Source organism: Symphalangus syndactylus, chromosome 17 (assembly GCF_028878055.3).
Source record: "Symphalangus syndactylus isolate Jambi chromosome 17, NHGRI_mSymSyn1-v2.1_pri, whole genome shotgun sequence".
NCBI lineage: Eukaryota > Metazoa > Chordata > Mammalia > Primates > Hylobatidae > Symphalangus > Symphalangus syndactylus.
In genome coordinates, this window is record NC_072439.2 from 63286579 (window position 1) to 63312060 (window position 25482).

Below are 25482 nucleotides of genomic sequence, written 5' to 3' on the forward strand. Positions count from 1 at the left end.
AAATCTACCATACTATAGTAAGGTTCCCATACTCAAGAGTCTTGTGGGTCCCCCAGTATTCTTAGTCATGTCCCAAAGTTGTTATGGCTTGGGAAGGCTGGTATTAATCAAATGCACAAGAACATGATTTATAACCAATTTATAAATACAACTAATTTACAAGTCAGTATGACCATTATTTTTTTGTAGCCAAATCTGCACTTGAAGCTGCTGATTTAGAGTCAAAAGTCACCGAGAGGCCAAGTGTGGTGGTTCACGCCTGTAATCCCAGCACTTTGGGAGGCTGAGGAGGGCAGATCACTTCAGGCCAGGAGTTCAAGACCAGCCTGGCCAAAATAGTGAAACCCTGTCTCTACTAAAAATGCAAAAATTAGCCGGGCGTGGTGGTGCACACGTAGTCCCAGCTACTCGGGATGCTGAGGCAGGAGAATCACTGGAATCCAGGAGGTGGAGGTTTCAGTGAGTCGAGATCTCGCCACTGTACTCCAGCCTGGGCGACTGAGTGAGACTGTCCCCCGACTCCCCTAATAAAGTCTGATGAGCAAGAGAAGTTCGGGGTAGAGTTGCTTGTGTAATTGAGATGTTTAACAGCATCAAGCTAATTCCTTGCCATAGTAGAACCCAGAAGCTCTGGGCTGTGTGCCAGCAGATGCCTCCCTGGTCAGTAGTTAGTACCAGAGTTTTCCCTAGATTCTTTAATTTTAGTAAATGTGCTTACATTGAGTCAATCCTTACATAACTGGGTATGTTATTTCCAGCCCAAGGCATGTTTATTTTTAAAAATATTTTTAATTATCCATAATTTTACAAAATGTTGCAAGTATTCCTGGATACCATTTACCTAGATTTGCCAAATGTAAACAATTTGCCTCATTTGCTTTCTTTCCCCTTCTCACTAATAATTTTTTCCTCAACATTTAAGAGTAAGATGCAGACATGATGCTTCTTTATCCTCTAAATATTTCAGCATTCCCCCCACCCAAAAAACAAGGAATTCTCAAATCACAGTGTAGTGATCGCTATCGGAAAATTAACATGGACACAAAACTGTTATCTAATTGATAGACCATATTAAGATGTCAGTAATCTCAATAAAGTCATTGATAAAAATAGTAAATCTAAGATTCTGTGTTGTATTAGGTTCTCATATCTCTTCAGTCTTCTTTAATCTGTACTAGTTCTGAGTGTAATGTTTTATGTAATTGACATTTTTGAAGAGTCCAAGCCAGTTGTTTTGTAGAGTGACCTCAATTTGGGTTTGTTTGATGTTTTCTCAAGATTAATTTTAGGTTATGTCCTTTTGGCAGGGCTATGCCAGGAGTGATGCCAAATTCTCAATGCATAGTATCGGGAAGCGTGTGCTGTTGATTAGTCCAGATGTTCCCAAACTTGGTTATTTGTTGGTTTTCTGTTATAAGGAAGAGCTATCTCTTTTTTCATATATTTGCTTATTCAGTTGTTTTTCATGTCATTGTGGACTCTTGAATTTTTACTTTAATGCAATGGGATCTAGCCCTTTGCAATAGTTATATTTACTTGATTTTTAAAAAATTTATTTTCAATGTACAGTGAAATTTCTCTTTGATGTACAGATCTATGACTTTTAACACATAGATCATGTAATTACCACAGTCCAATTATAGAACGGTCCTATCATATCCACCCCAAAAAAATTCCATGTTTTTTGTTTTGTTTTGTTTTCAAATCCTCCCATCCTTAACCCCTGGTAACTTCTGATCTGTTTTCTAACTTCATAGTTTGCTTTTTCCAAAATATATAAATGAAATCATACAGTATGTAGCCTTTAAGTCTGGTTTCTTTCACTCAGCATGGTGCACTTGAGATTCATCTAAGGTGTTGTGTAAATCAAAGTGGGTTCCTTTTTGTTACTGAGTAACGCATTATCAATATCACAGTTTATTCATTCCTATGTTGAGGTATGTTTGAGTTTCTAGTATTTGCTGATTAGTAGTAAAGCTGCTATGAACATTTCTGTACAGGCTTTTATTTTACTTGGGTAAATAACCAGGAGTGAGATTGTTGCATCCTATACTTAACTTTGTAAAAACCTGTCAAACTGATTTCCAAAGTGGTTTGTGCCATTGTGCTTTCCCACCAGCAGTGTATGAGATTTTCACTTATTCTGCATCCTTGTCATATTTTGACATTGTCAGTTTAAAAAAGCCATCCAGATAGGTGGATGGTAGTGTCTTTTTGTGATTTTAATTTGCCTTTCCCTAATGGCTAATAATACTGAACATCTTTTCATGTGCTTATTTGTTACATGTATCTTTTTATCAGTAAAATGGCTGTTCACATCTTTCATCTATTTTTAAGAATTGGGTTGTATTTTAGTTGGGGTTGCTATAACAGAATACCATAGACTAGGTAGCTGAATAAAAAAGCAAACCTTTTCACAGTTCTGGAGGCTAGGAAGTCAGATCAGGGTGCTAGCTAGCATGGTCAGATTCTGGTGAGAGCCCTCTTCCTGGTTTGTACATGCATGGCTGTCTTCTTGCCATCTTCTCACATAGCAGAGCGAGAGCCCTCTAGTATCTCTTATCTCTTCATAAGAGCACTCATCCCATCAATAAGGGCTCCACTTATGACCTAATTACCTCTTAAATGACCTACCTCCTAATGCCATCACATTAGGGATTAGGGTGTCAACAGATGAATTTTGGGGCACCATAAACATCCAGTCCATAGCAGGTTGGTTGTTTTCTTGTTTTTTTTTTTTTTATTTTGATGTTCATATTGTTCCAGACTTGGCCAGTGGGTACCCCTCCAAGCTGGGGCTTACGTCCTTTTGACAGGTGCTTCTCTGTATTTGATCTTGTTCTTATGCTGATATAACTTTTTGGGCAGGATTTGAATTTTTCTTGTTCAGGCCCCACATATAATCTACTCTTAGATTATTTTGCATCATGAGGAACCAATGTACTTAAAAATAGGGCAGTTTGAGTTGAGTCATCTGTGATTTAAGGAATCATGAAATGGCTTCATAAAAAAACACTGTTGTCAGTGTTACGCATTCTCAGCTTATCAGTTCTGTCACATGTTGAAATAACTTGATCAGTGGGGTAGTGAGCCTTGATGACAGCAAGAAATCAGTCTAGGTATCTTTCTGTATTTCAAAATAATGTGAAAAGAAAATTGAATTTTAGTTGATTGACTTCATACATTTTGAAAACTGCGTTATTGTCTAGGGAAGAGACATGATTCAGGGTGACAAAACAAGATCTGTAGTAATTAAAGGTTATTTGGAATAGGTTGGGCAGCCACTATGTTTCTGTAGCAATGTTGCTTGTATTATCTGATGGCAATTTTATTTTGTTTTTGTTGGAGTCAGCACTGCAGTGGTGCCTATCACACATTTTCCTTCTGACACAGTTTCATATAAATATGGTCTTTATCACCTGCTTCACAGCGTTTTTGTGAAGTACTTTAAGGTAAAATATGTACTAGAACTAGTTTATTAAGTGCTAGACAATTCTTGGGAGCTGTATGATGGAAATGAAAAGTTTTGGAATCAGCTTACCTGTCACTTATTAGCTATATGACTTAAACTTTCTGAACACCTATTTCTTCAGTTTGTTAAAAGGACATAATACTGTTCACTACATAGAGGATTGCTAAAATTCTCAGCATAGTCAGTATGCAACAAATTAATTCAATAGTATCTGCTTTCAAAATTTATAAACAGTTTTAGTGTTTAGTATTTAAACAAGTTGAGAAATGACTTGTTTCTTGTTGCATTTTGTATGCCTACACTTTTTAGAGCAGCATAGAATCATAGAGTTTGTTCTAGAAAATTCATATGGCATAGGGAACCATAAAGACAAATGTAGAAATTACCCATAATCCTACCACAGGGATTCACTGTTAACATTTTGTCATTGTTAACATTTTGATATTTTTCTTTTTTAATAGGCTTTATTTTCTATTTAGTTTTACACTTAACAGAAAAATTAAGAAAACACTACAGGGAGTTCCCATATACTCCATACCCAGTTTTCCCTATTGACATTTTATATCAGTATGATATAAAATATAATTATATGCTTGTTATAATAAGCCAATATTGATACATTATTACTAACTAAAGTCCATATGTTTAGAGTTCTTAGTTATCTGATTTTCTTTTCCAGGGCGTACCACATTGCATTTAGTTGTCATGTTTCCTTATGCTCCTCTTGGTAGTGGCAGTTTCTCAGATTTCCTTTGTTTTTGATGATCTTAACAGTTTTGAGGAATACTGCTCAGTTATTTTATAGGATGCCCTGCTATTGGAATTTGTCTGATGTTTTTCTCATGATAAGACTGGGGTTATAGGTTATTGGGAGAAAAACCGCAGAGGCAAAGTGCCATTTTCATGACATAATTTCAATGGTGCTTAGTATCAATATGATTTCTCACTGTTGATGTTGACCTTGATGACCTGACTGAGGTAGAGTTTGTCAGATTTCTCCACTGTAAAGTTACTCTTTTTTCCCCCTTTCCTTACTGTACACTTTGGAAGGAAGTCACTGCACAGCCCACGCCTAAGAGGTAGTGAGTTACACTGCCCCTCCTTAAGCATGGGATATCTCCGTAAATTATTTAGAATTCTCCTGGATGGGAGATTTGTCTCTTTTTAATTTACTAATTATTTCAATCATGTTTAGCCATGTGGAGTCATGAATATTTATTTTATACTTGGTCTTATAATCTGATACTATTTTAATTATTTTGTTCGAATTGTTCTAGCTTTGGCCATTGGGAGCTCTTTCAGTTGTCTCCTTTGGGTATATGGTCCTTTGACAAACCCCCATCATTGTGTTGTGGTGTGTGTGTGTTTGAGCATTTCCTTACATTCTGGTACTATAAGGTGTTACAGACTCATCTTGTATATTTATTGCCCTAGAATTGGTCATTTTTTTCAAGGAGCTCTGGTTTTATTTATTGGAGAATGGTTTTAAAAACCAACATCTAGGTGCTAGGTATGCTTGCTGCTACTGAAGTCATTTCATTTAGTTCCTCTCAGCTGACAGAGTAAAAAAAATGCTGTTTTACTAACCTATGTATTTTTATGTATTTATAAATACTTCTATATGTACCAAATGTATCTACATTAAAGTACACATGAAGTCGTACTGATGTCTCCAATTATAATTAATTACTGCATGAGTCAGTCTAGCTTTCTGTCCTTGTTTATCTGTGAACTCCCATTCCAACAGTGTAAAACCTGATTTCCACCATCTGCCATCCATTTACTTAATTATTACATTCCAGTATACAAGTATAGTAGTACAAGAATTATTAACCTGCATCCTGTAAAAAATAACTTTATTAACTACAGTAAATGTTTTATGTGCAGTTCCCTTTTGCCCTGAGTCTTTCAGACTGTACTCATTTCCAGAGTTATTTCGGTCAGCACCTTTAGTGCAATTGTTTCATGTACTTGTAAAAGAGCTAGTCTTATCATAGTCTTCATTTCTTCCTGGGATAACCTGACCTCCTAAATGACTTTTTAAAATTTACTTTTTGTGTTGTAAATTTTTACGGTTTTGACAGATGGGTAATGTCTTGTATCTGCATTACAGTATTAGACAGAATTTTACTGCCCTAAAAATCACCTGTGTTTCCCCTATTCATCCTAAACCCTAAACTCTTAGCAACCACTAATCATTTTACTGTCTCTATAGTTTTGCCTTTTTCAGAATGTTGTATAATTGGAATCATACAGCATGTAGCTTTTCATACTGGCTTCTTTAACTTAGCAATGCGTTTTTAATGTTGTATGTATTTTAGCTCATTTCTTTTTATTTGCTGAATTATATTCTATAGTATGGATGTACCACAGTTTGTTTATCCATTCATCTACTGAAAGACATCTTGAGTACTTCCAGCTGTTGGTGATTATGAATAAAGTTGCTATAAACATTCATGGTCAGGTTTTTCTGTGAACTTAGGTTTTAAAATTAATTGGATAAACACCTAGAATCATGATTGCTGGATCTTATGGTAAGATTGTTTAGCTTTGGAAGACGCTACCAAACTGTCTTCCAAAGTGGCTGTATCCTTTTGCATTACCACTTTGAATGAATGAGTGTTCCTGTTGCTCTGCATCCTTGTCAGCATTTGGTAGTGTAAGTTGTTTATACATTTTAGCCATTCAAATAGGTGTACAGTAGTATCTCATTGCTGTTTTCATTTGCGGTTCCCCGATGACAACTGATGACAAACATCTTTTCATATGCTTATTTGCCACCTGTATACCTTGGCGATGTGTTGGTTCAGATTTTTGCCTATTTTTGAATTGGGTTGTTTTCTTGTTGTTTTAAGATGTGTATTTTAGATGATAGTCCTTTGTTAATATGTATTTTACAACGATTTTCTCCCAGTCTGTGGCTTGCCATATATATATATATATATATATATATATATATATATATATATATGGGCTGGGTGCAGTGGCTCATGCCTGTAATCCTAGCACTTCGAGAGGCCAAGGTGTGTGGATCACCTGAGGTCAGGAGTTTGAGACCAGTCTGGCCAACATAGCAAAACCCCGTCTCTACTAAAAATAGAAAAATCAGCCAGGTGTGATGGAGGGTGCCTTTAACCCCAGGTACTCAGGAGGCTGAGGCAGGAGAATTGCTTGAACCTGGCGGGTGGAGGTTGCAGTGAGCTGAGATTGCATCACTTCACTCCAGCCTGGGCAGAAGAGTGAGACTCTGTCTCAAAAAAAATTAATAAAAAATAAAATAATACCAATATATATGAAAATAATTTATGTATGTGAGTTATTTATATGTAATATATATAACTTACAGATGATTAGTGGTGAGATCATACTGTATATATAGTTTTTGTGCCGCCTTTATTATTATAAAATAAGCCCTTTCAAAGCCATTAACAATTCTTTGTAAATATATTTAATAAAACAATATTCCACTAGTAGATTACAGAATATTCCCAATTCATCACTCTGCCCTGTGTCTATGCCTTTTATCCTATAACTTATAGTAGGATCAAATAAATATTTAAGGCTTTAGAGGTTATATGGTCTCTATCACAACTACTCAGCTCTCCTGTTGTGGCGTGAAAGGGCCATAGACAATGTGTAAATGAGAATGGCTGTGTCCTAATAAAACATTATTTTAAAAAACAGCAGGCCTGCTGACCCTGATGTCACTTTATTTTTTGTTTTTAATTTTTAATTCTTATCTGTGGGTATATAATTGGTATATATATTTATGGAGTATATGAGATATTTTGATATGGACATACAATGTATAAAAATCACATGGGGGTAAGTGGGATATCCATCACATCAAGCATTTATCCTTTTTACAAACAATCCAATTATACTCTTGATTTTTTTTCTTATTTCACTTTAAGTATCTTGGTTGTTTTAAAATGTACAATTATTATTGGCTATAGTCACCCTGTTATGCTATCAAATACTACATCTTATTCTCTTTTTTTGTACCCATTAAAACCATCCCCACTTCCCCTAAACCTTCCCCACTACCCTTCCCAGCCTTTGGTAACCATCATTCTACTCTCTATATCTGTGAGTTCAATGGTTTTAATTTTTAGCTCCCACAAATAAGTGAGAACATGTGAAGTGTGTCTTTCTGTGCCTAACTTATTTCACTTAACATAGTGATCTCCAGCTTCCTCCATGTTGTTGCAAATGACAGGATCTCATCCTTTTTTATGGCTGAAGAGTACTCCATTGTGTATGAGTGCCACATTTTCTCTATCCATTCATCTGTTGATGGACACTTAGGTTGTTTCCAAATCTTGGCTATTGTAAATAGTGCTGCAGTAAACATGAGAATGCAGATATCCCTTCAATATACTGATTTCCTTTCTTTTGGGTATATAGCTAGCAGTGGGATTATGGGATCAAATGATAGCTCTGTTTTTAATTTTTTGAGGAACCATAGTGATTGTACTAATTTACATGCCCAACAACAGTGTATGAGGGTTCCCTTTTCTCCACATCCTTGCCAGCATTTGTTATTGCCTGTCTTTTGGAAAAAAAGCTATTTTAACTGGAGTGAGATAATATCTGATTGTAGTTTTGATTTGCATTTCTCTGATAATCAGTGATGTTGAGCACCTTTTCACCTGCTTGCCATTTGTATATGAAATGTATATTGAGAAATGTCTATTCAAATCTTTTGCCCATACTTTGATTGGATTATTATATTTTTTCCTATAGAGTTGTTTGAGCTCCTTATGTATTCTAGTTCTTAATTCCAGAAGGATAGTTTGCAAATATGTTCTTCCATTCTGTGGGTTGTGTCTTCACTTTGTTGTTTTCTTTGCTGTGCAGAAGCTTTTTAATTTGATGTGATCTTATTTATCCATTTTTGTTTTGGTTGCCTTTACTTGTGAGGTATTACTCAAGAAATCTTTGCTGAGACCAATCTCCTGGAGAGATTCTCCCATGTTTTCTCTTATTAGTTTCATAGTTTGAGGTCTTAGATTTAAGTATTCAATTCATTTTTTTGATTTTTGTATGTGGTAGGGGATGGGTCTAATTTCATTCTTCTGCATATTGATAATCCAGTTTTCCCAGCACCATTTATTGAAGAGACTGTCCTTTCCCCAATGTATGTGCTTGGCATCTTTGTCAAAAATGAGCTCATGGCAGATATATGGATTTGTTTCTGGGTTCTCTTCTGTTTTATTTGTCTGTGTCTATTTTTATGCCGGTACCATGCTGTTTTGGTTACTATAGCTCTGTAGTATAATTTAAAGTCAGGTAATGTGATTCCTCCAATTTTCTTCTTTTTGCTTCAGATAGCTTTGGCTACTCTGGGTCTTTTGTGGTTTCATGTAAATTTCCGGATTTTTTTTTTCCATTTCTGTGAAGAATATCATTGATACTTTGATAGGGATTGCATTGAATCTGTAAATTGCTTTGGGTAGTATAGACATTTTAACAATATTGATTCTTTTAATTAATGAACATGGGATATCTATTTTTTTGTGTCCTCTTCAATTTACAAAGTACGTCAACTTTTTATAGTTTTCATTGTAGAGATCTTTCACTTTGTTTAATTCCTAGGTATTTAATTTTATTTGTAGCTATTGTAAATGAAATTACTTTATTGATTTCCTTTTCAGATTGCTTATTGTTGGCTTATAGAAGTGCTACTGATTTTTATATGTTGATTTTGTATCTTACAACTTTAGTGAATTTGTTTGTTCTAATAGTTTTTTGGTGGTCTTTAGGTTTTTCCAATTAAAATATCATATCATTGGCAAACAAGGATAATTTGACTTCTTTCTTTCCAATTTGGATGTCCTTTATTTCTTTCTCTTGCCTGATTGCTCCAGCTAGGACTTCCAGTGCTATGATGGATAACAGTGGTGAAAGTGAGCATCCTTGTTGTGTTTCAGATCCTAGAGGAAAGGAAGGCTTTCAGTTTTTTCCCATTCAGCATGATACTAGTGGTGAGTCTATCATATATGGCTTTTATTATGTTGAGGTGTGTTCTTTCTATACTCAATTTTTTTTAGGGTTTTTATCCTGAACAGATGTTAAGTTTTATCAAATGCTTGTTTTAGCATCAATTTAAATGATCATTTGTTTTTGTCCTTCATTCTGTTAACATGGTGTATCACGTTGATTGATTTGCGTATGTTGAACTATTTTTGCAGCCCTGGGATAAATTTCACTTGGTCATGATGAATGATCTTTTTCATATGTTGTTGAATTTTGTTTGCTAATATTTTGTTGAGGATTTTTACATCAATATTTATCAGCGATGCTGGCCTATAGTTTTTTTTTTTTTTCTTTTTATGTGTGTCTGGTTTTGGCATCAGAATAATAATGACCTCATAGGATCAGTCTGGAAGTATTCCCTCCTGCTTTATTTTTTAGAATAGTTTGAGTAGGATTGGTATTAGTTCTTCCTTAAATGTGTGCTAGAATTCAGCAGTGAAGCCATCAGGTCCCAGGCTTTTCTTTGCTGGGAGACTTTTTGGCTTTGATCTTGTTATTTTTTATTTGTTCAGATTTTGGATTTCTTCATGGTTCAATCTTGCTAGGTTTTATGTGTCTAGGAATATATCCATTTCTTCTAGGTTTTCCCATTTATTGGCACATACTTGTTCATTGTAGTCTCTAATGATCCTTCTAATTTCTGCAATATTGGTTATAATGTCTCCTTTTCCATCTCTGATTTTATTTATTTGGGTCTTCTTTTTTTTTTCATAGTCTGGCTAAAAGGTCACCAATTTTGTTTATCTTTTCAGAAAAACCAACCTTTTGTTGATCTTTTGTATTTAATTTCAATTTCATTTATATCTGCTCTGATCTTTATTATTTCTTTTCTTCTACTAATTTTTGGTTTGGTTTGGTCTTGCGTTTCTAGTTCTTTAAGATGCATTGTTAGATTGTTTTTTTCTGATGTCACTTTGTAGTGCCCGTTTACTTTTATTCTGACCTTTGGAGGTTAGGATGAGGTGCAGGTTCTGAGCCTGAGCCTCTGAAAGATTGCATGTTTCCTCTCGGGCCTCTGCCATTGCTGTGAGAACATGTTTAGTTAAATCTGTTAGAGGAAATGAGGGAGAACAAACCCAGGTTGCCGTAGCTGAAGCCAGCTAACCCTCAGACAGGTGAGCAAGCACAGCTAAAATCAGCAGAGCTGCCTAGCCAAACCTCAACTCACCCCAGACACATGAGCAATAAATTTGTATGCCCCTGAGGATTTGTGGTTGATACAGAGCATTGTTGTGACATTAGACAATTAATATTCTGACATACCAACACTGAATTAACAATTTTTGTGCCTGGGCATTTCTAGGTTTTTTCTTTTTCTTTTTTCCTGTAAAAATTTGTTTCATTTCTCATTTTCTCAGAATATATATGTAAGAATGAATTTACTGTGTCAAAGAGCATATAAGACTCTCAGTACATAGAAAAATCCTTTTCAGAAAAGTTGTACCTACCATGTAATGCAGTTTATGAGATTGTCTCTTTTACAATCTTACTGTTCTTGATGTTTGGCATGTTTTCTCTTTTAATGTTTTCTAGGCTCACTTCAGGTGAAGCCCAGTCTATAGTGATCTGTTAGATGAACTTCTGTAGCAGTTACAATCTGTCCTACATGGTTAGTTTTTATAAACCTCCTGAGTTATTGTCATTACCATTTTTATATGTATGTCTTTCTCTCCAACTAGGCTATATATTTCCTTAGGGCAGCACAAATATAGCACAATGCATAGGTCCTCAAGTATGTAGTTAGTAGTACAATCTGATTTGAGCTACATTTTGAAAAATGAGTGGTCTTTTTGGTTGGGTGTTGCTTTGCTTTAAATAACTCCTTGAGAGTCCACTCATGAAGCAAGAAGTCAAGCAGATTTTTAAGGCTTTGGAGAGGTGGTAAATAGAACTTGTAGAGAGAGCTGTCCGTATTGGTCAAGACTTCATTTTGTTGATAGAAGCCAAATCTGCATCTAATCCTATACATTGTTAAATTTTATATGAGTAGTGCTGTGTCCGGAGTTGATTCCTTCTGGTGGGTTTGTGGTCTCGCTGACTTCAAGAATGGAGCCACGGACCTTCGCAGTGAGTGTTACGGCTCTTAAAGATGGCATAGACCCAAAAAGTGAGCAAGATTTATTGTGAAGAGCAAAAGAACAAACCTTCCACAGCCTGGAAGGGGACCTGAGTGGGTTCCAGCTGCTGGCTGAGGTGGCCAGCTTTTATTCGTGTAATTCACTCCTCCCATGTCGTTTCTGTCCTACCAGAATGCCCTTTTCTCAATCCTTGCGATTGGTTACTTTTAGAATGTTGCTCATTGGTCCATTTTCCAGAGTGCTGATTGGTCCATTTTCCAGAGTGCTGATTGGTCCATTTTACAGAGCATTGATTGGTGCATTTTACAAACCTCTTGCTAGCTACAGAGCACTGATTGGTGCGTTTTACAATCCTAGCTACAGAGTGCTGATTGGTGCGTTTTACAATCCTCTTGTAAGACAGAAAAGTTCTCCAAGTCCCCACTGGACCCAGGAAGTCCAGCTAGCTTCACCTCTCAGTGCTAATTAGTCAACCACAGAAATCTGATATTGTAGTATTAGCACAGACTATTCAGTTTTAACACACAGTAAATTATTTTCTTCCTCCAGAGAACTTTATTGTGTATAATGTCACATATGTTACTTATAAATAATCCTGTGGACAGACAACCACAAATGACCTATACAGAGAAGAAAAACTATTGGGAAATATTCAAGAACTAGAAAATATGTCTGGTAGTTTTCCTGTGTTTATGGATTTGGACCAGAATAATGCTAATGGGCTGACTACTCAATAAAGTACAAGATAAATCAGTGTACATGTGGATTCAAGAGTGTTGTATACTAAGAGAGTGCTGTAGAAGTCCCCGTGGAATGTTACTAGATTCCTGGGATGATGATACTGAATAATCTGGAATGTGGCATTCTTTGTCTCAAAGAGAGTCTTTAAAAAAAATCTGTGTTCTGATGGTAGAGTTCCAATTTTGGCATTTTGCCTTCTGTGATAATAGATAGACTTTGACTCTAGGTAAATGTGTGATGGAGCAAAAGTTCGTTTGGGGTTGTTCCACTTACCCCTTACTCTTTGCCCTCCCTAGTCATGTTTGTCCTCTTTTCTTTCTTTATAGGAAATGGCCTGGTACTCATAGGAATAAATAAATAGTTATGGATTAAAATATTATTCTTGAGAGTATTTTCATCTTTGTCAGGGAACAAACATGCTTATTTGTACTTGAGTTCTTGTCCTTCTACCATCATCACTGGAAAAACATTTCTGGGTAGTCACTGCCTCCCCAGACTGGACTCAGGATGGAACTTTTGAAGCAGTGTTACCTACCCCAAACAACTCAAACCCGTAAGTATGAGAATAAATTATTATTATTTTAAGCCACTGAGTTTTGGGGGTGGTTTCTTAGGCAGCATTATTGGCAATAGCTAACTGATACTCTCTACATCTTTAAAATTCATTTCACTGTGCAACTTCTGATGGGTAATGCTTGCTCTGATTGTAGAAGTAGGGCAACGCTCTTTCCCCAAACACTTACTAGGGTTAAAGTTCAGATAATAGTAGATGTACCCCTATCGATTCTTTTAAAGTAGCTTGACTTTTTCTGCTAGTGTTGTCTTGAGTGGGTTAGTTAACCCCCATACATTATTTCTACACATTACAGGTTTTACTGGTTTTAATAGTACTCTGGAAGGTGGCTTGGAGTGGAGGAGTGATATGGTTTGGGTCTGTGTCCCCACCCAAATCTCATGTTGAATTGTAATTCCTGATGTTGGGGAAGGGACATGGAAGGAGGTAATTGGATCATGGGGGAATGGTTTTCCCTATGCTGTTCTTGTGATAGTAAGTGAGTTCTCATGAGATCTGATGGTTTTATAAGTGTTTGGCTCCTCCCCCACCCCCCTTCTGCCACCATGTAAAGAAGGTGCTTGCTTTCCCGTCGCCTTCTGCCATGATTGTAAATTTCCTGAGGTCTTCCAGTCATGCTTCCTGTTAAGCCTGTGAAACTATGAGTCAATTAAACTTCTTTTCTTCATAAATTACCCAGTCTCAGATTTCTTTATAGCAGTGTGAAAACGGACTAATATACAAGGAGGGATTGGGGAGGCTAAGAAGACATAACTCCAAGTGTTCTTAGTCTTACTTCAGGCTGTGCCGCCTCATATTTTAGATATTGGCTTGTAGCAGTGTCAGTTTCCTAGTTTTGATCCTGTCCTATGTTATGTGAGATGTTACCATTGGGGGAGGCTGGGTGAAGAGTACAGTTGACCCTTGAACAACACACATTTGAACTGTGAGGGTTCACTTGTAGGTGGATTTTTTTTCAATAAATATATTGGAAAATATTTTGAAGATTTGCAACAATTTGAAAAAACAGACAAACCATGTAGCCTAGGAATATCAAAAAATTAAGAAAAAGATATGGCATGAATGCATAAAATGTATGCTAGTCTATTTTATCATTTACTACCATAAAATATACACAAATATAGAAAATTAACATTTTTCAAAACTTAGGCACACAAACACGTCTTACACATGGCGCCATTCACCATCGAGAAATGTAAACATGTAAAAATGATTTATTCAGTCGTAACTTCATAAAATTAACTGTAGTAACACTGTACTATTGTAATAATTTTGTGGCCACTTCCTGTTGCTATTGTAGTGAGCTCATTTTGGAAGTATCCACTTAAAATGCCATGTGACCCTAATCATCTCGGCATGAGCAGCTCATTTCTCTGGTAAATTGCTTATCACAGTAAAAAGTGATCTCTCTTGGTTCTTGCATACTTTTTATTGTGTTCAGTGCAATACTGTAAACTTTAAATAACACCATGGGACCCCTATGAAATGCTACTAGTAATGCTGAAGTGCTCCCAAGAAGCAGAGAAAAATCATGACAAGAAAAAGTTGAGTTGCTTAATATGTACTGTAGACTGAGGTTTGCAGCTATGTCCACTATTTCAGACAGATGATTCACCTTGTAAACAGATGATGTAAACTTACAGTATTGATAAATACAACACAGTACTGTAAATGCATTTTCTCCTCTTGATTTGCTTAATAACATTTTCTTTTCTCTAGCTTACTTTATTGTAAGAATACAGTATATAATATATATAACATACAAAATATGTTAATTGACTATGTTATTGTGAAGGCTTCCAATCCACAGTAGGCTGTTAGTAGTTAAATTTTGGGGGATGATATGTGGATTTTCAATGGTGTGGGTGGCGGGCATCCCTAACCCCCATGCTGTTGAAGGATCAATTGTACATTAAATTTTTTTTCTGTGCATCTATAATTATTTCAGAATAAAGTTAAGAGTTAAAAGTATTGCCATGTTATATAATGCTAACATAAGAGGATTATATATTAGCTAATATATATATATCTTTTAAAAATGTATTATATATTTTTTCCTCTAATATTAGCTAGTATTACAATACTGTGCTTATATCATGTTTACAAGGTGAATTATATATATATATATATATTAGCTAATATAAGCTAATGTTAGAGGAAAAGAAATAATTCTTCCTTTGTTATATGATTTATTTAAAGAAACTTGAGCGAATATTGACAGTTTATTGAGCAATCTATCCATTACTGATCTCCTTTAGAGAAAAGTTAATGTAACAGAAAGAGTGAGTGTATGTTTATTCAGTTCCATCTAATCTAATTTAGAAGAGTTCCATGAAAGGACCCATGTTTTTTTTAGTTGTTATTGGTAATGTTAGCAAAAGGGAAGAAGATGATATTAGATAAAAAGAGAAAGGCAGATCCTCTTTTATGTGAGGTTATTGTTAGGGAGGTGGTGGCACATAACAGAGGACTAGCAATTTTCAATTTTGGCAATCCAGAATGACTTCCGTCTTAGAAAATGAAAAGTAATTTATTTTCATTAGGAGTGTTTAGCACTGTGAATGTTCACAGAAACATGTTTGTTTGCTGTCAGATATGTGGGAATAAGCTGAAGCCCATAAAAGTTGGATGGAGACTTAGCAACTTGGGAAATAAAATATTCTGACAGTTTCTAGCTTTGGACTTTAACCTATTTCAGTGATAGTAACATCAATGTCCTATGCTTTTCCCCATGGTTCTGTGATTTGACAATGTACAGTGCAAGCAAGAATAAGAGAAATACTTTTTATTTTTTAAAAGATAATTTTAAAGGTTGTGATATGGCTTGTCTTAGTACTTCTTTTGGTATTTCAAAATACCTTATGATAAGAGACAATCTAACATGGGAAATAGTGAAACCACCTTTGCAAAATTATAACTGAGGAAATTATGATAATGAAAGAAATCAGACATAACCGATTCCATCTTGCTTCCAACCTTTAAGCTGTCCTTGTTCATTCCTGGGCATAGGCCGAACTAACCTTGGGAGGGAATTCAGTTCATGGTTTGACTCTGAAACAAAATTGATAAAAATTTTGTTTCCCAAAAAGACCCCTTTCTCACCCGGGGACCAGTCTGCCTTTATAGTACTAACAAATTAGCTACAAGATTAGAAATTACAATTCAAGAGTCATGCAACCTCTGGCTCCAAGAATCTGAACCTCCCCAGATTGCTCTTGGGGAGAACATCACTACTGTAAAACCTAAGATCAGTGCTTGAGATATTTTTCAGACTCTGTACTTACTGGATCAGCTCAGACCATCCAGACTGGTAATCTGGTTCAACCAGTTCTGCCATCCCACCCAGGAACAGAAGACAGCAAGAAAAACTCACTTCAAACCCTTATGATTCCATCTCCAATCTGACCAATCAGCACTCCCCGCTTCCCAAGACCCTACCCACCAAATTATCTTTAAAAACTCTGATCCCATACGGGGAGACTGATTTGAGTAATAATAAAACTCTGGTCTCCTGCGCAGCTACTCTGTGTGAACTACTCTTTCTCCACTGCAATTCCCCTGTCTTGATAAATTGGCTGTCTAGGCAGCGGGCGACGTGAACCATTGGGCAGTTAGAATAGGCCTGATAATATCTTCACATATTCTGGCACGCCCCACTGACTAAACTTTGGAAAGTTTAGCAGCAGATCTATGGAAACTTATTTAATTTTACCCCAGCATATGAATGAATTTATCAAGAAGGAAGCGAGATTGGTTATGTCACTATTTTATAACTATTTTGTCCACATTTTCCTTTTTCTAAGGAATGAATATTTACTTGATAAGGCCCACAGACATTATTTAGCTATCTTTACGATGCATTTCTTTCTTTTAATATGGCACCATGTGGAAGTGTAGCTTTGCTCTACTCATACGTGTGTGAAAGAAAGCATAGCGAATATGACTAAGTGCATAGGCCTAGGAACCAGATGTCCTGGGTTTAAATCCCAGCTCTTACTGTGACCCTCAGGCAAGTACCTTCTTTTAACTCAGTTTCCTCATCTGTAAAGCAGGAATTTCATTGTTTAAAATTGTGGGGTCCAATTATTCTGAGGTTAATAGTAAAGCAGTATTTTTCAGGTGCTCTGGCATAAAAGTGCTGGAAGTGCAAAAAGAAAGACAAATGGGACTGGAGCAGTAAAATGGAAGATGAACGGGTGATATCCAGAGATCAGAAATTGGAGATGCCCCTGGGCTGGCTGCTGCACCATTGGAGGCATGGTTAGAGTCAAGCTTGGATCTGCTGAAGAGGTGTCACTTAGCCAAAGGGTGCTGCCTCTGCCCTAGCTGGTCATCTGGATTCACTTCATTCACATAGCAGCAAGAGTATCTGCCACCAACTACCACACATTTGGAGTCAAGAGTCTTTCTCTTTCTTTTTTCAGCCTTCTCAGTTCCTTTCAGTGCCTAACAAGAGAAGCAAGAGAGCCTGGACATGTAGTTTGATACCTCCCAGCCCTAGATGTTCAGAGTATAGAAGGGTAAGTGGACTGAAAAACAACAGGTAAATAACCTGTACAAAGACTTCATAATGTGCATGTATCTTTTATAGTCAGTAACTGTGGCTGTCTCTAGGAAGGAGAACTCAGGGGCTGGAACATAGCAGTGGAGGGATACATTATTTTTACTCCTGGTTTTCGGGCTTTGTTTTTAAGGCCTTTAGATCCATAGAATTGAATTGATTATTTTCAGTTCATTGCACACTGATTTTGGTCCTTGTAAGTCATTATGCTCATTCCTTTCTCCCATAGTCACTCATGCCATGGATGTCTACTTCCCATACTTCTATGTAGATACATTGAAATATATATATGTAGATGTAGATATATATTTTTTATATATATATAAAATTAAAAAATCTTCATACTGTTATTTATGGTTTAAATATAAAGAAATACTGTTGTGTTATCCATTTTCCCATTGTTGGACATCTAAGTTGCCTGCAATTATTTTGCACAATGCTGAGATAAAGAGCATCATCTTGGCCGGGCGCGGTGGCTCACGCCAGTAATCCCAGCACTTTGGGAGGCCGAGGCGGGTGGATCACGAGGTCAAGAGATCGAGACCGTCCTGGCTAACACGGTGAAACCCAGTCTCTACTAAAAATACAAAAAATTAGCCGGGCGTGGTGGCGGGCGCCTGTAGTCCCAGCTACTTGGAAGGCTGAGGCAGGAGAATGGGTGAATCCGGGAGGCGGAGCTTGCAGTGAGCAGAGATCGCGCCACTGCACTCTAGCCTGGGCAACAGAGGGAGACTCCGTCTCAGCAAAAAGAAAAAAAAAAGATCCTTGTCTTTTTCTTTTCTTTTGAGGCTTTGTTGAGAGTTTCTGGGATACATACCCAGTGTGGTAGGCAGGCTCTAAAACGGCTCCCAATGATTTCTGCCTCCTGATATTCATGCTTTTGTTTAATGTCCTTCCTTTTAATATGGACTAGGTCTAGTGATTTTTTTCTAACAAAGAGAATATGTCAAATGTAATGCGATGTCACTTCTAAAATTGGTTTACAGAGAGACTGTGACTTCTGTCTTGCTCGCCATTTCTCATTCTCTCTTTTTGGAGCTCTTGCTCTAGAGGAAGTGAGCTGCCCTGTTATAAACTGCCCTACGAAGAGGTCCATGTGACAAGGAACTGATGTCCCTGGCCAACAGCCAGTGAGGCCCTAAGGCCTGCAACACTGTGAGTGAGCCTGGAAATGAATCTTCTGAGCTTACCAACAACCACACTGATCCTTAAAATGGCTATATCTCCAGGTCCTTGATTGTAGTCTTTCAAAAGACTGTGATTCGGGGCATTCAGGAAAGTCATGTTTGAATTTTTGACCCACGGAAACTTTGAGATAATAAGTGTTGTTTTATTATTTATTTTTAAGCCACCAAATCACAGAGTAATTTGTTACACAGAAATAGAAAGTACATCCAGGAATGTGACTGTTGGGTTGTAGGATGCATATGTAGGGGGAAAATAACTCCCATACGTTTGTAATCGGAAAAGATCCCCGTTACAAAAGACAGATTAACAAGAGAAAAACAAGTTTATTAACGTGTGTATTTCATATATACAAAGGAGATACCAATGATTAGTTCTCAAAGACGTAGCTTTGAATTCTAGCTTTTATTTTATTTTCAACAAAGAAGAGTACATTTTTAGAGAAGTGACAGCACAAAGGAAAAGGACTTGGAGTCTTTACAAGCAGCAACTTGTGGGGAAGGCAAACAAATGGCAGATAAAGGTTAGTAAAGCTTGTGAAAATAAATTTCCTCTGGTATCATTTCAAGGCTGATGAGGGTCTAAAGCTGTCTTCAGTGATTAACTTTTGTTGTCTGTGGTAAAGAAGAAGTGGCAGGATACCTTTTTTCTTATAAATCTATGTCCTGCTTTCAGGCAGATAGAGGGAGGGCAGAGAGCTCTCCTGCATCTGCTCCTTCTTCTTCTTCTTTTTTTTTTTTCTGGAGCCAGAGTCTTGCTCTGTCACCCAGGCTGGAGTGCAGTGGTGCCATCTCGGCTCACTGCAACTTCTGCCTCCCAGGTTCAAGTGATTCTCATGCCTCAGCCTCCCAAGTAGCTGGGATTACAGGCACCCGCCACCACACCTGGCTAATTTTTGTGTATTTAGTAGAGATAGGGTTTCACCATGTTGGCCAGGCTGGTCTCAAACTCCTGACCTCAAGTGATCCACCTGCCTCGGCCTCCCAAAGTCCTAGAATTACAGGCTTGAGCCACCTTGCCCGGCCCATCTATTGCTTCTTAACAATCTTTAGCTCAACAATCTTTTATTTAGGGGAAGCATATACTGGTCTCCCACAGGTAGCTAACTATAAGGACTGTCAAATTTCTTTCCTACCAGCAGTACATGAAGGTTTCTGTTTCCTCATAGTTTCACTAACACTTGATAATATCAGGCTTTTTCTCCCTAATTTTTGATAGGCATAAAGTGATACTTACTCTAATTATATTTATTTCATTACATGCTGAGTATCCTTGGTTATTTAGGATTTCCATCCTGGTTAGTATTTCTTCACATTCTTTGATTTTCCTTTCATGTTGATTTGAAGAAATTTCTTATATAATAGCCTTTGTTGGTTTTAGACATGGAAAATATATTGTTTGTTAAGTTTGTATACGATGTCCTTTGCTAAACAAATATTTAACTTTGATGTAGTTATAGCCGTAAATTTCTTTCTTTTTTTCTTTTTTTGAGGCAGGTTCTCATTGTCACGTAGGCTGGAGTATAGTGGCACCATCACAGGTTACTGTAACCTTGACCTGCTGGGCTCCAGCGATCCTCCTGCCTCAGCCTTTTGAGTAGCTGGGATAACAGGTGTGTGCCACCATGCCTGGTGAATTTTATTTTTATTTTTTGTAGAGACGGGGTCCCACCATGTTGCCCAGGCTAGTCTTGAACTCCTGGGCTCAAGCCATCCTCCTGCCTCGGCCTCCCAAAGTGGGATTACAGGTGTGAGCCACCATGTCCGGCCCATACATTCTTTTTCGTTAAGGTTTATGCTTCCCTGAGTCTTGTTTAGGAAGGACCAATTGTTTAGGATGCCATAATTTAGATTTTTTTAAATAAGTAAAGGCCTTTGCTTTAAAAACTGTTGAACGAAGTGCCTTTAAAAATATGAATGAGGGTTGGGCGTGGTGGCTCATGCCTGTAATCCCAACACTTTGGGAGGTCAAGGCGGGCGGATCACGAAGTCAGGAGATTGAGACCATCCTGGCCAACATGGAGAAACCTCGTCTCTACTAAAAATACAAAAAATTAGACGGACGTGGTGGCACGTGCTTGTAGTCCCAACTACTTGGGAGGCTGAGGCAGGAGAATCCCTTGAACCCAGTAGGCAGAGGTTGCAGTGAGCCAAAATCGTGCCACTGCACTCCAGCCTGGGCAACAGAGCAAGACTCCATCTCAGAAAAAACAAAAAAAATATGATCGAACACTGATGATCTTTTATTGCTCATCTCGTCGGAATTTTCTTTGCATTACCACTATTAAGTACTTATTTTACAAATAATATGGTAACTGTTAACCTATTCACAAATCTGGATAAAGATGAGATATGGCCGTTTAGTAAGTGACCCAAGTCAGGTTGACTGGAGAATCTAGTAAGAGTGAATTGATATATTGGTCCCCAAATTTCAGAAACTGTAAAATAAATATGTTGCAAAATGATAAAAATGTGTTTTCCTAATTTTTTTCCCCCAGTGAGGGGGGAAAAGCTTCCAATTCTTTTAAACAATAATTTTAGGTTTAATTAAAATGGCCACGAGGTGGCACCAATGCCTGATAAGTACTTCTGAAAATCATAAGCATTATTCTCATACTTAAAATCTGTTAAAATTGATAGTATAATTAAGGAGATAATTCTGGTCCCCTCCTAATTAGTCTTCAGGAATCTCTTTTTAGGCTCCAAGTTGGATGAAGTATCTTGTCTCTGTGATCCTATGGCTAATAGTACTCACCAATTACTCTGTAATTGTTTACTTGAGTCTGTTTCTACTCGAGGTAGAGATCAGGACATTTTCACCCTCACTATGCCCCGAATAACGTGGCTTTTATTCATTTTTCTGGTAAACATTTGGTTATGAGTTAAAGCCAGGTTTGGGAGAAGTAAAATCTAAAATGTAGACTTTCCAATTTAAATAGGTCTTTCAATACTTATAAAATCTACAGGCTTGGGAAAATAGTGAAAATAAACATTTCATGGTTTAAATTTTATATTTTGAATTGATAATGAAAAAAATAGTCAAAATTCTCTTCCTCATTCACTGGGCTGATCCACAAGTCCCCTTTCATTTTGGGAAATGGGCCTACAGATACTTACGGCCCTTGAAAAATAAGTTTTATGAATGAATATGTCTAAGGACTACAAGGCCGACTTCAAAGCAACATTCTGGACTCCAAGTACGAAACTTTAAAAAAATCATTTATTCTAAATGGCACTAATGAGACTCAGGCTGTGTCTGTATCTGAGTATACTAGAAAGTCTCTATCAGCTCCTTTCCTTTTATCTTCTTAGAGATGACATCTTTTCTGTATGGTTGGTGCATACAGAATGCCCTAGGGGACGTTTTGTAAATTTGTGGGAGTGTTTTTGTTGTCACAATAATTGGCCAGAAGTCATGGATACATGCTAGGTAACATTTGGCGCATCTAACAGTGCTATAGAAGCAAGAATTGTCCTTCAACCCCTGGGACTTTCATTTGACCTGACAATCATGTAGCTAAAAATCTGTATCTAATTAAGCCTACTACTAATTGTGTTTAACATAGCAATACAAAGTTATTAGGATTTTATAGTAGACACTTGAATGTCTTAGGGATACAGTGACAATATAAATCAACGAAAGATTGTATCAAAAATAATTTTTTAAAAAGACATGGTCTTGAGGCCTGCAGGGGAAAATGGTGAATAGGAGGCAGGACTAACTTGTAGCTCCCACTTGGACCAACAGAACAGCATGTGGAGACCACATCGTGAACTTTTGCTCCAAGAACTACCACAGCAACATACCAGGAAAACAGAAATAATTCACAGACCCTTTGAAATAAGCAGCTTGCCACTGCAAACTCCAAGAAACAGCCAAAAAACTGTGAGTGCCCGAAGTGTGAGAGGGTGAAAGTCCGCCTCTGAACACATATCCTCACCGGGGAGCTTGAAAATCTGGATCACGGGAGAGGGATTTAACCTTACCTAGAGCTGAAACGAATTTAGAGAGTGGAGAGAAATATAAAAGTAGAAGAGGCAGCAGGAAAGGCCTGTAGGCACTTCTAGTGTCCCAGGAAGCCCAGGGAACCCATTTCTGACTTTATTTCACAGGGGTCTTTGGGGAGGGCTGCCAGTGGAATTGCGGAAAGACCACAGGAAGAAGGAAACTTCCAGCTGAACTTTGTAGTAATTTCGACCAAGTGTGAATTTTCCAGGGCAGAATCCAGGGTTGGGGGCAAACAGGAAGTGCAGACATAGGCACAGAAGCCACAGCAGGAGGGGCGAAGCCTGAAAGCCCTGCTTGCTTTCTCAGAGGAGAGGCTTGTAGCCTGGGGCCAGTTCCAAACCCTGCTCAGCAGCTGCCTGGTTATAAACTCCATGTTGGGGGAGCACAATGGGAGTGAGACTGGCCTTTCTGGCTACCTGGGAGCTGGGTGAAGCCTGTCACAGCCAGCCTTCCCTCACTGACTTGGGGACTTGTATGATGCAGCACAGACAGCCATAATCCCTTTGGCATGAGAAACACACCCATATCTCCCACAGCAGGTGCAGCAAGCCCCACCCAAGGAGAGTCTGAGCTCAGACACGCCTAACCTTGCCCCCACCTTATGGTCTTTCTCCACCTGCCCTGGTAGCTGAAGACAAAAGACATAATCTCATGGGAGCTCTACGGCCCTGCCCACCCCCTGAGAAACCTGAATACTTATCCAGGTGACCCTAGGGCAATCTTGTATCCTCCCTATGCTACCACAGCTGATGCTGCTTTGAAAGTGCCACTTCCCGGCTGGAGGCCAACCAACACAGCAACTCATAAAATAACAACTCTGCCCCCCCGTAAGGAAAAAACAACAGCTGACTCCACTGCCTGTAACATCTTGGCTAACCAGAGGTCCTAAGTCTGTCCATGTGACAACTTTACTGCCAGCACAACTAGCATTCGTGAAAAGTCACACACTAAACAAAACTACAACCAAGGTCCCACACAGAGTCCACCTTATTCCCCTGCTGCCTTCACCAGAACAGGTGCTGGTATCCACTGCTGAGAGACCTGAAGACAGATGACATCACAGGACTCTTTGCAGATACTCTCCAGTACCAGCCTGGAGCCTGGTACCTCTGCTGGGTAGATAGACCCAGAAGAGAAATAACAATCACTGCAGTCCAGCTCTCAGGAACCCCCATCCTTAGGGAAAGGGGGAGAGCACCATATTAAGGGAGCACTCCATGGGACAAAAGGATCTGAAGAGCAGCCCTTGGGCCCCAGATATTTCTCTGATATAATTTACCCAAATGAGAAGGAACCAACAAAATAATTCTGGTAATATGACAAAACAAGGTTCTTTAATACCCCCAAAAGATCACACTAGCTCACCAGCAATGGATCCAAACCAAGAAGAAATCTTTCAGTTGCCAGAGAAAGAATTCAGAAAGTCAATTAGTAAGCTACTCAAGGAGGTACCAGAGAAAGGTGAATAGGAATTTAAAGAAATTTAAAAAATTTTACAGGATATGGATGGGAAAATATCCAGAGAAATAGATAGCACAAATCAAAAACAATCACAACTTCTGGAAATGAAAGACACACTTAGAGAAATGCAAAATACATTGGAAAGTCCAACAATAGAATCGAACAAGTTGAAGAAAGAACTTCAGAGCTTGACACAAGGATTTTGAATTAACCCAATCTGACAAAGACAAAGAAAAAAGAGTTTAAAAAAATGAACAAAGCCTCCAAGAAGTCTGGTATTACGTTAAATGACCAAACCTAAGAATAATTGGTGTTCCTGAGGAATAAGGGAAATCTAAAAGTTTGGAAAACATATTTGAGGGAATAATTGAGGAAAATTTCCCTGACCTTGCTAGAGATCTGTGGGAGTTAAGGCAGGCTGGTGGGAAAAATTTTAAGGATAGTTATAAGAAATAGACACAAACCTTCTTGGAAGGCCAAGGGGTTTGCATAACTTCAGTAATAGATCTGGCTGAAGGCAGCCTAATCCTCTTACTTTAAGTAAATAGCTTAAAGTAGCTACAAAGGAATGTAAGGGAGTTTACCTAAATAACTTGTTTACTCATGTGGTCCTAAAACTAACTTTTGATCATTCGAGGGCAGGATGGCTCTCTCGGAGGGGAGGGGACCAGGTTAGTTACCTCTAGTGGTGTTGACTCAAAGCCTTTGTCATTTAATGTATGCTGAATAAATTCCAGCAGGGCCAGTTAATCAGGGCCTCGGCTGCTACAACTCTTTTGGTCAGTGGCCTCACCCCCTAAGCCCAGTCTTTCACTGAATATCAGTGTCTGAGTACGTTCTTCATCTGTGGTGCAGCAGGGGTCTGTGGGATGGACCCTGGCAGAGATCTGGACATCCAAATTCAAGAAGCCCAAATAACACTCAGGAAGTTCATCACAAAAAGATCATTACCTAGGCACATAGTCATCGGATTATCTAAAGTCAAAATGAAGGAAAGAGTCATAAGAGCTGTGAGGCAAAAGCATCAGGTAACCTATAAAGGAAAATCTATCAGATTAACAGCAGATTTCTCAGCAGGAACCCTCCAAGCTAGAAGGGATTGTGTTCCTATCTTTAGCCTCCTTAAACAAAACAATCATTAGCCAAGAATTTCGTATCTAGCAAAACTAAGCCTCATAAATGAAGGAAAGATACAGTCCTTTTCAGGCAAACAAATGCTGAGAGAATTTGCCACTACCAAGCTAGCACTACAAGAACTGCTAAAAGGAGCTCTACATCTCTTCATCTTGAAACAAATCCTCAAAATACACCAAAATAGAATGTTCTTAGAGGATAATTCTCACATGACCTATAAAACAATAAC

At 37.9% G+C, this 25482-nt stretch overlaps 1 protein-coding gene across 1 annotated transcript in view; it reads left to right on the plus strand.

Annotated features, from left to right (window-relative positions):
• The window catches only part of NMD3 (NMD3 ribosome export adaptor), a 48093-nt gene extending 34515 nt beyond the window's left edge, over positions 1 to 13578 (plus strand). The window contains exon 17 of the mRNA XM_063620378.1: positions 190 to 13578. Within this exon, the coding sequence (XP_063476448.1) occupies positions 190 to 287 (98 nt within the window). The 3' untranslated portion in view covers positions 288 to 13578. The remainder of the gene's footprint in view (positions 1 to 189) is intronic.
• The last annotated feature ends 11904 nt before the right edge of the window (positions 13579 to 25482 follow it).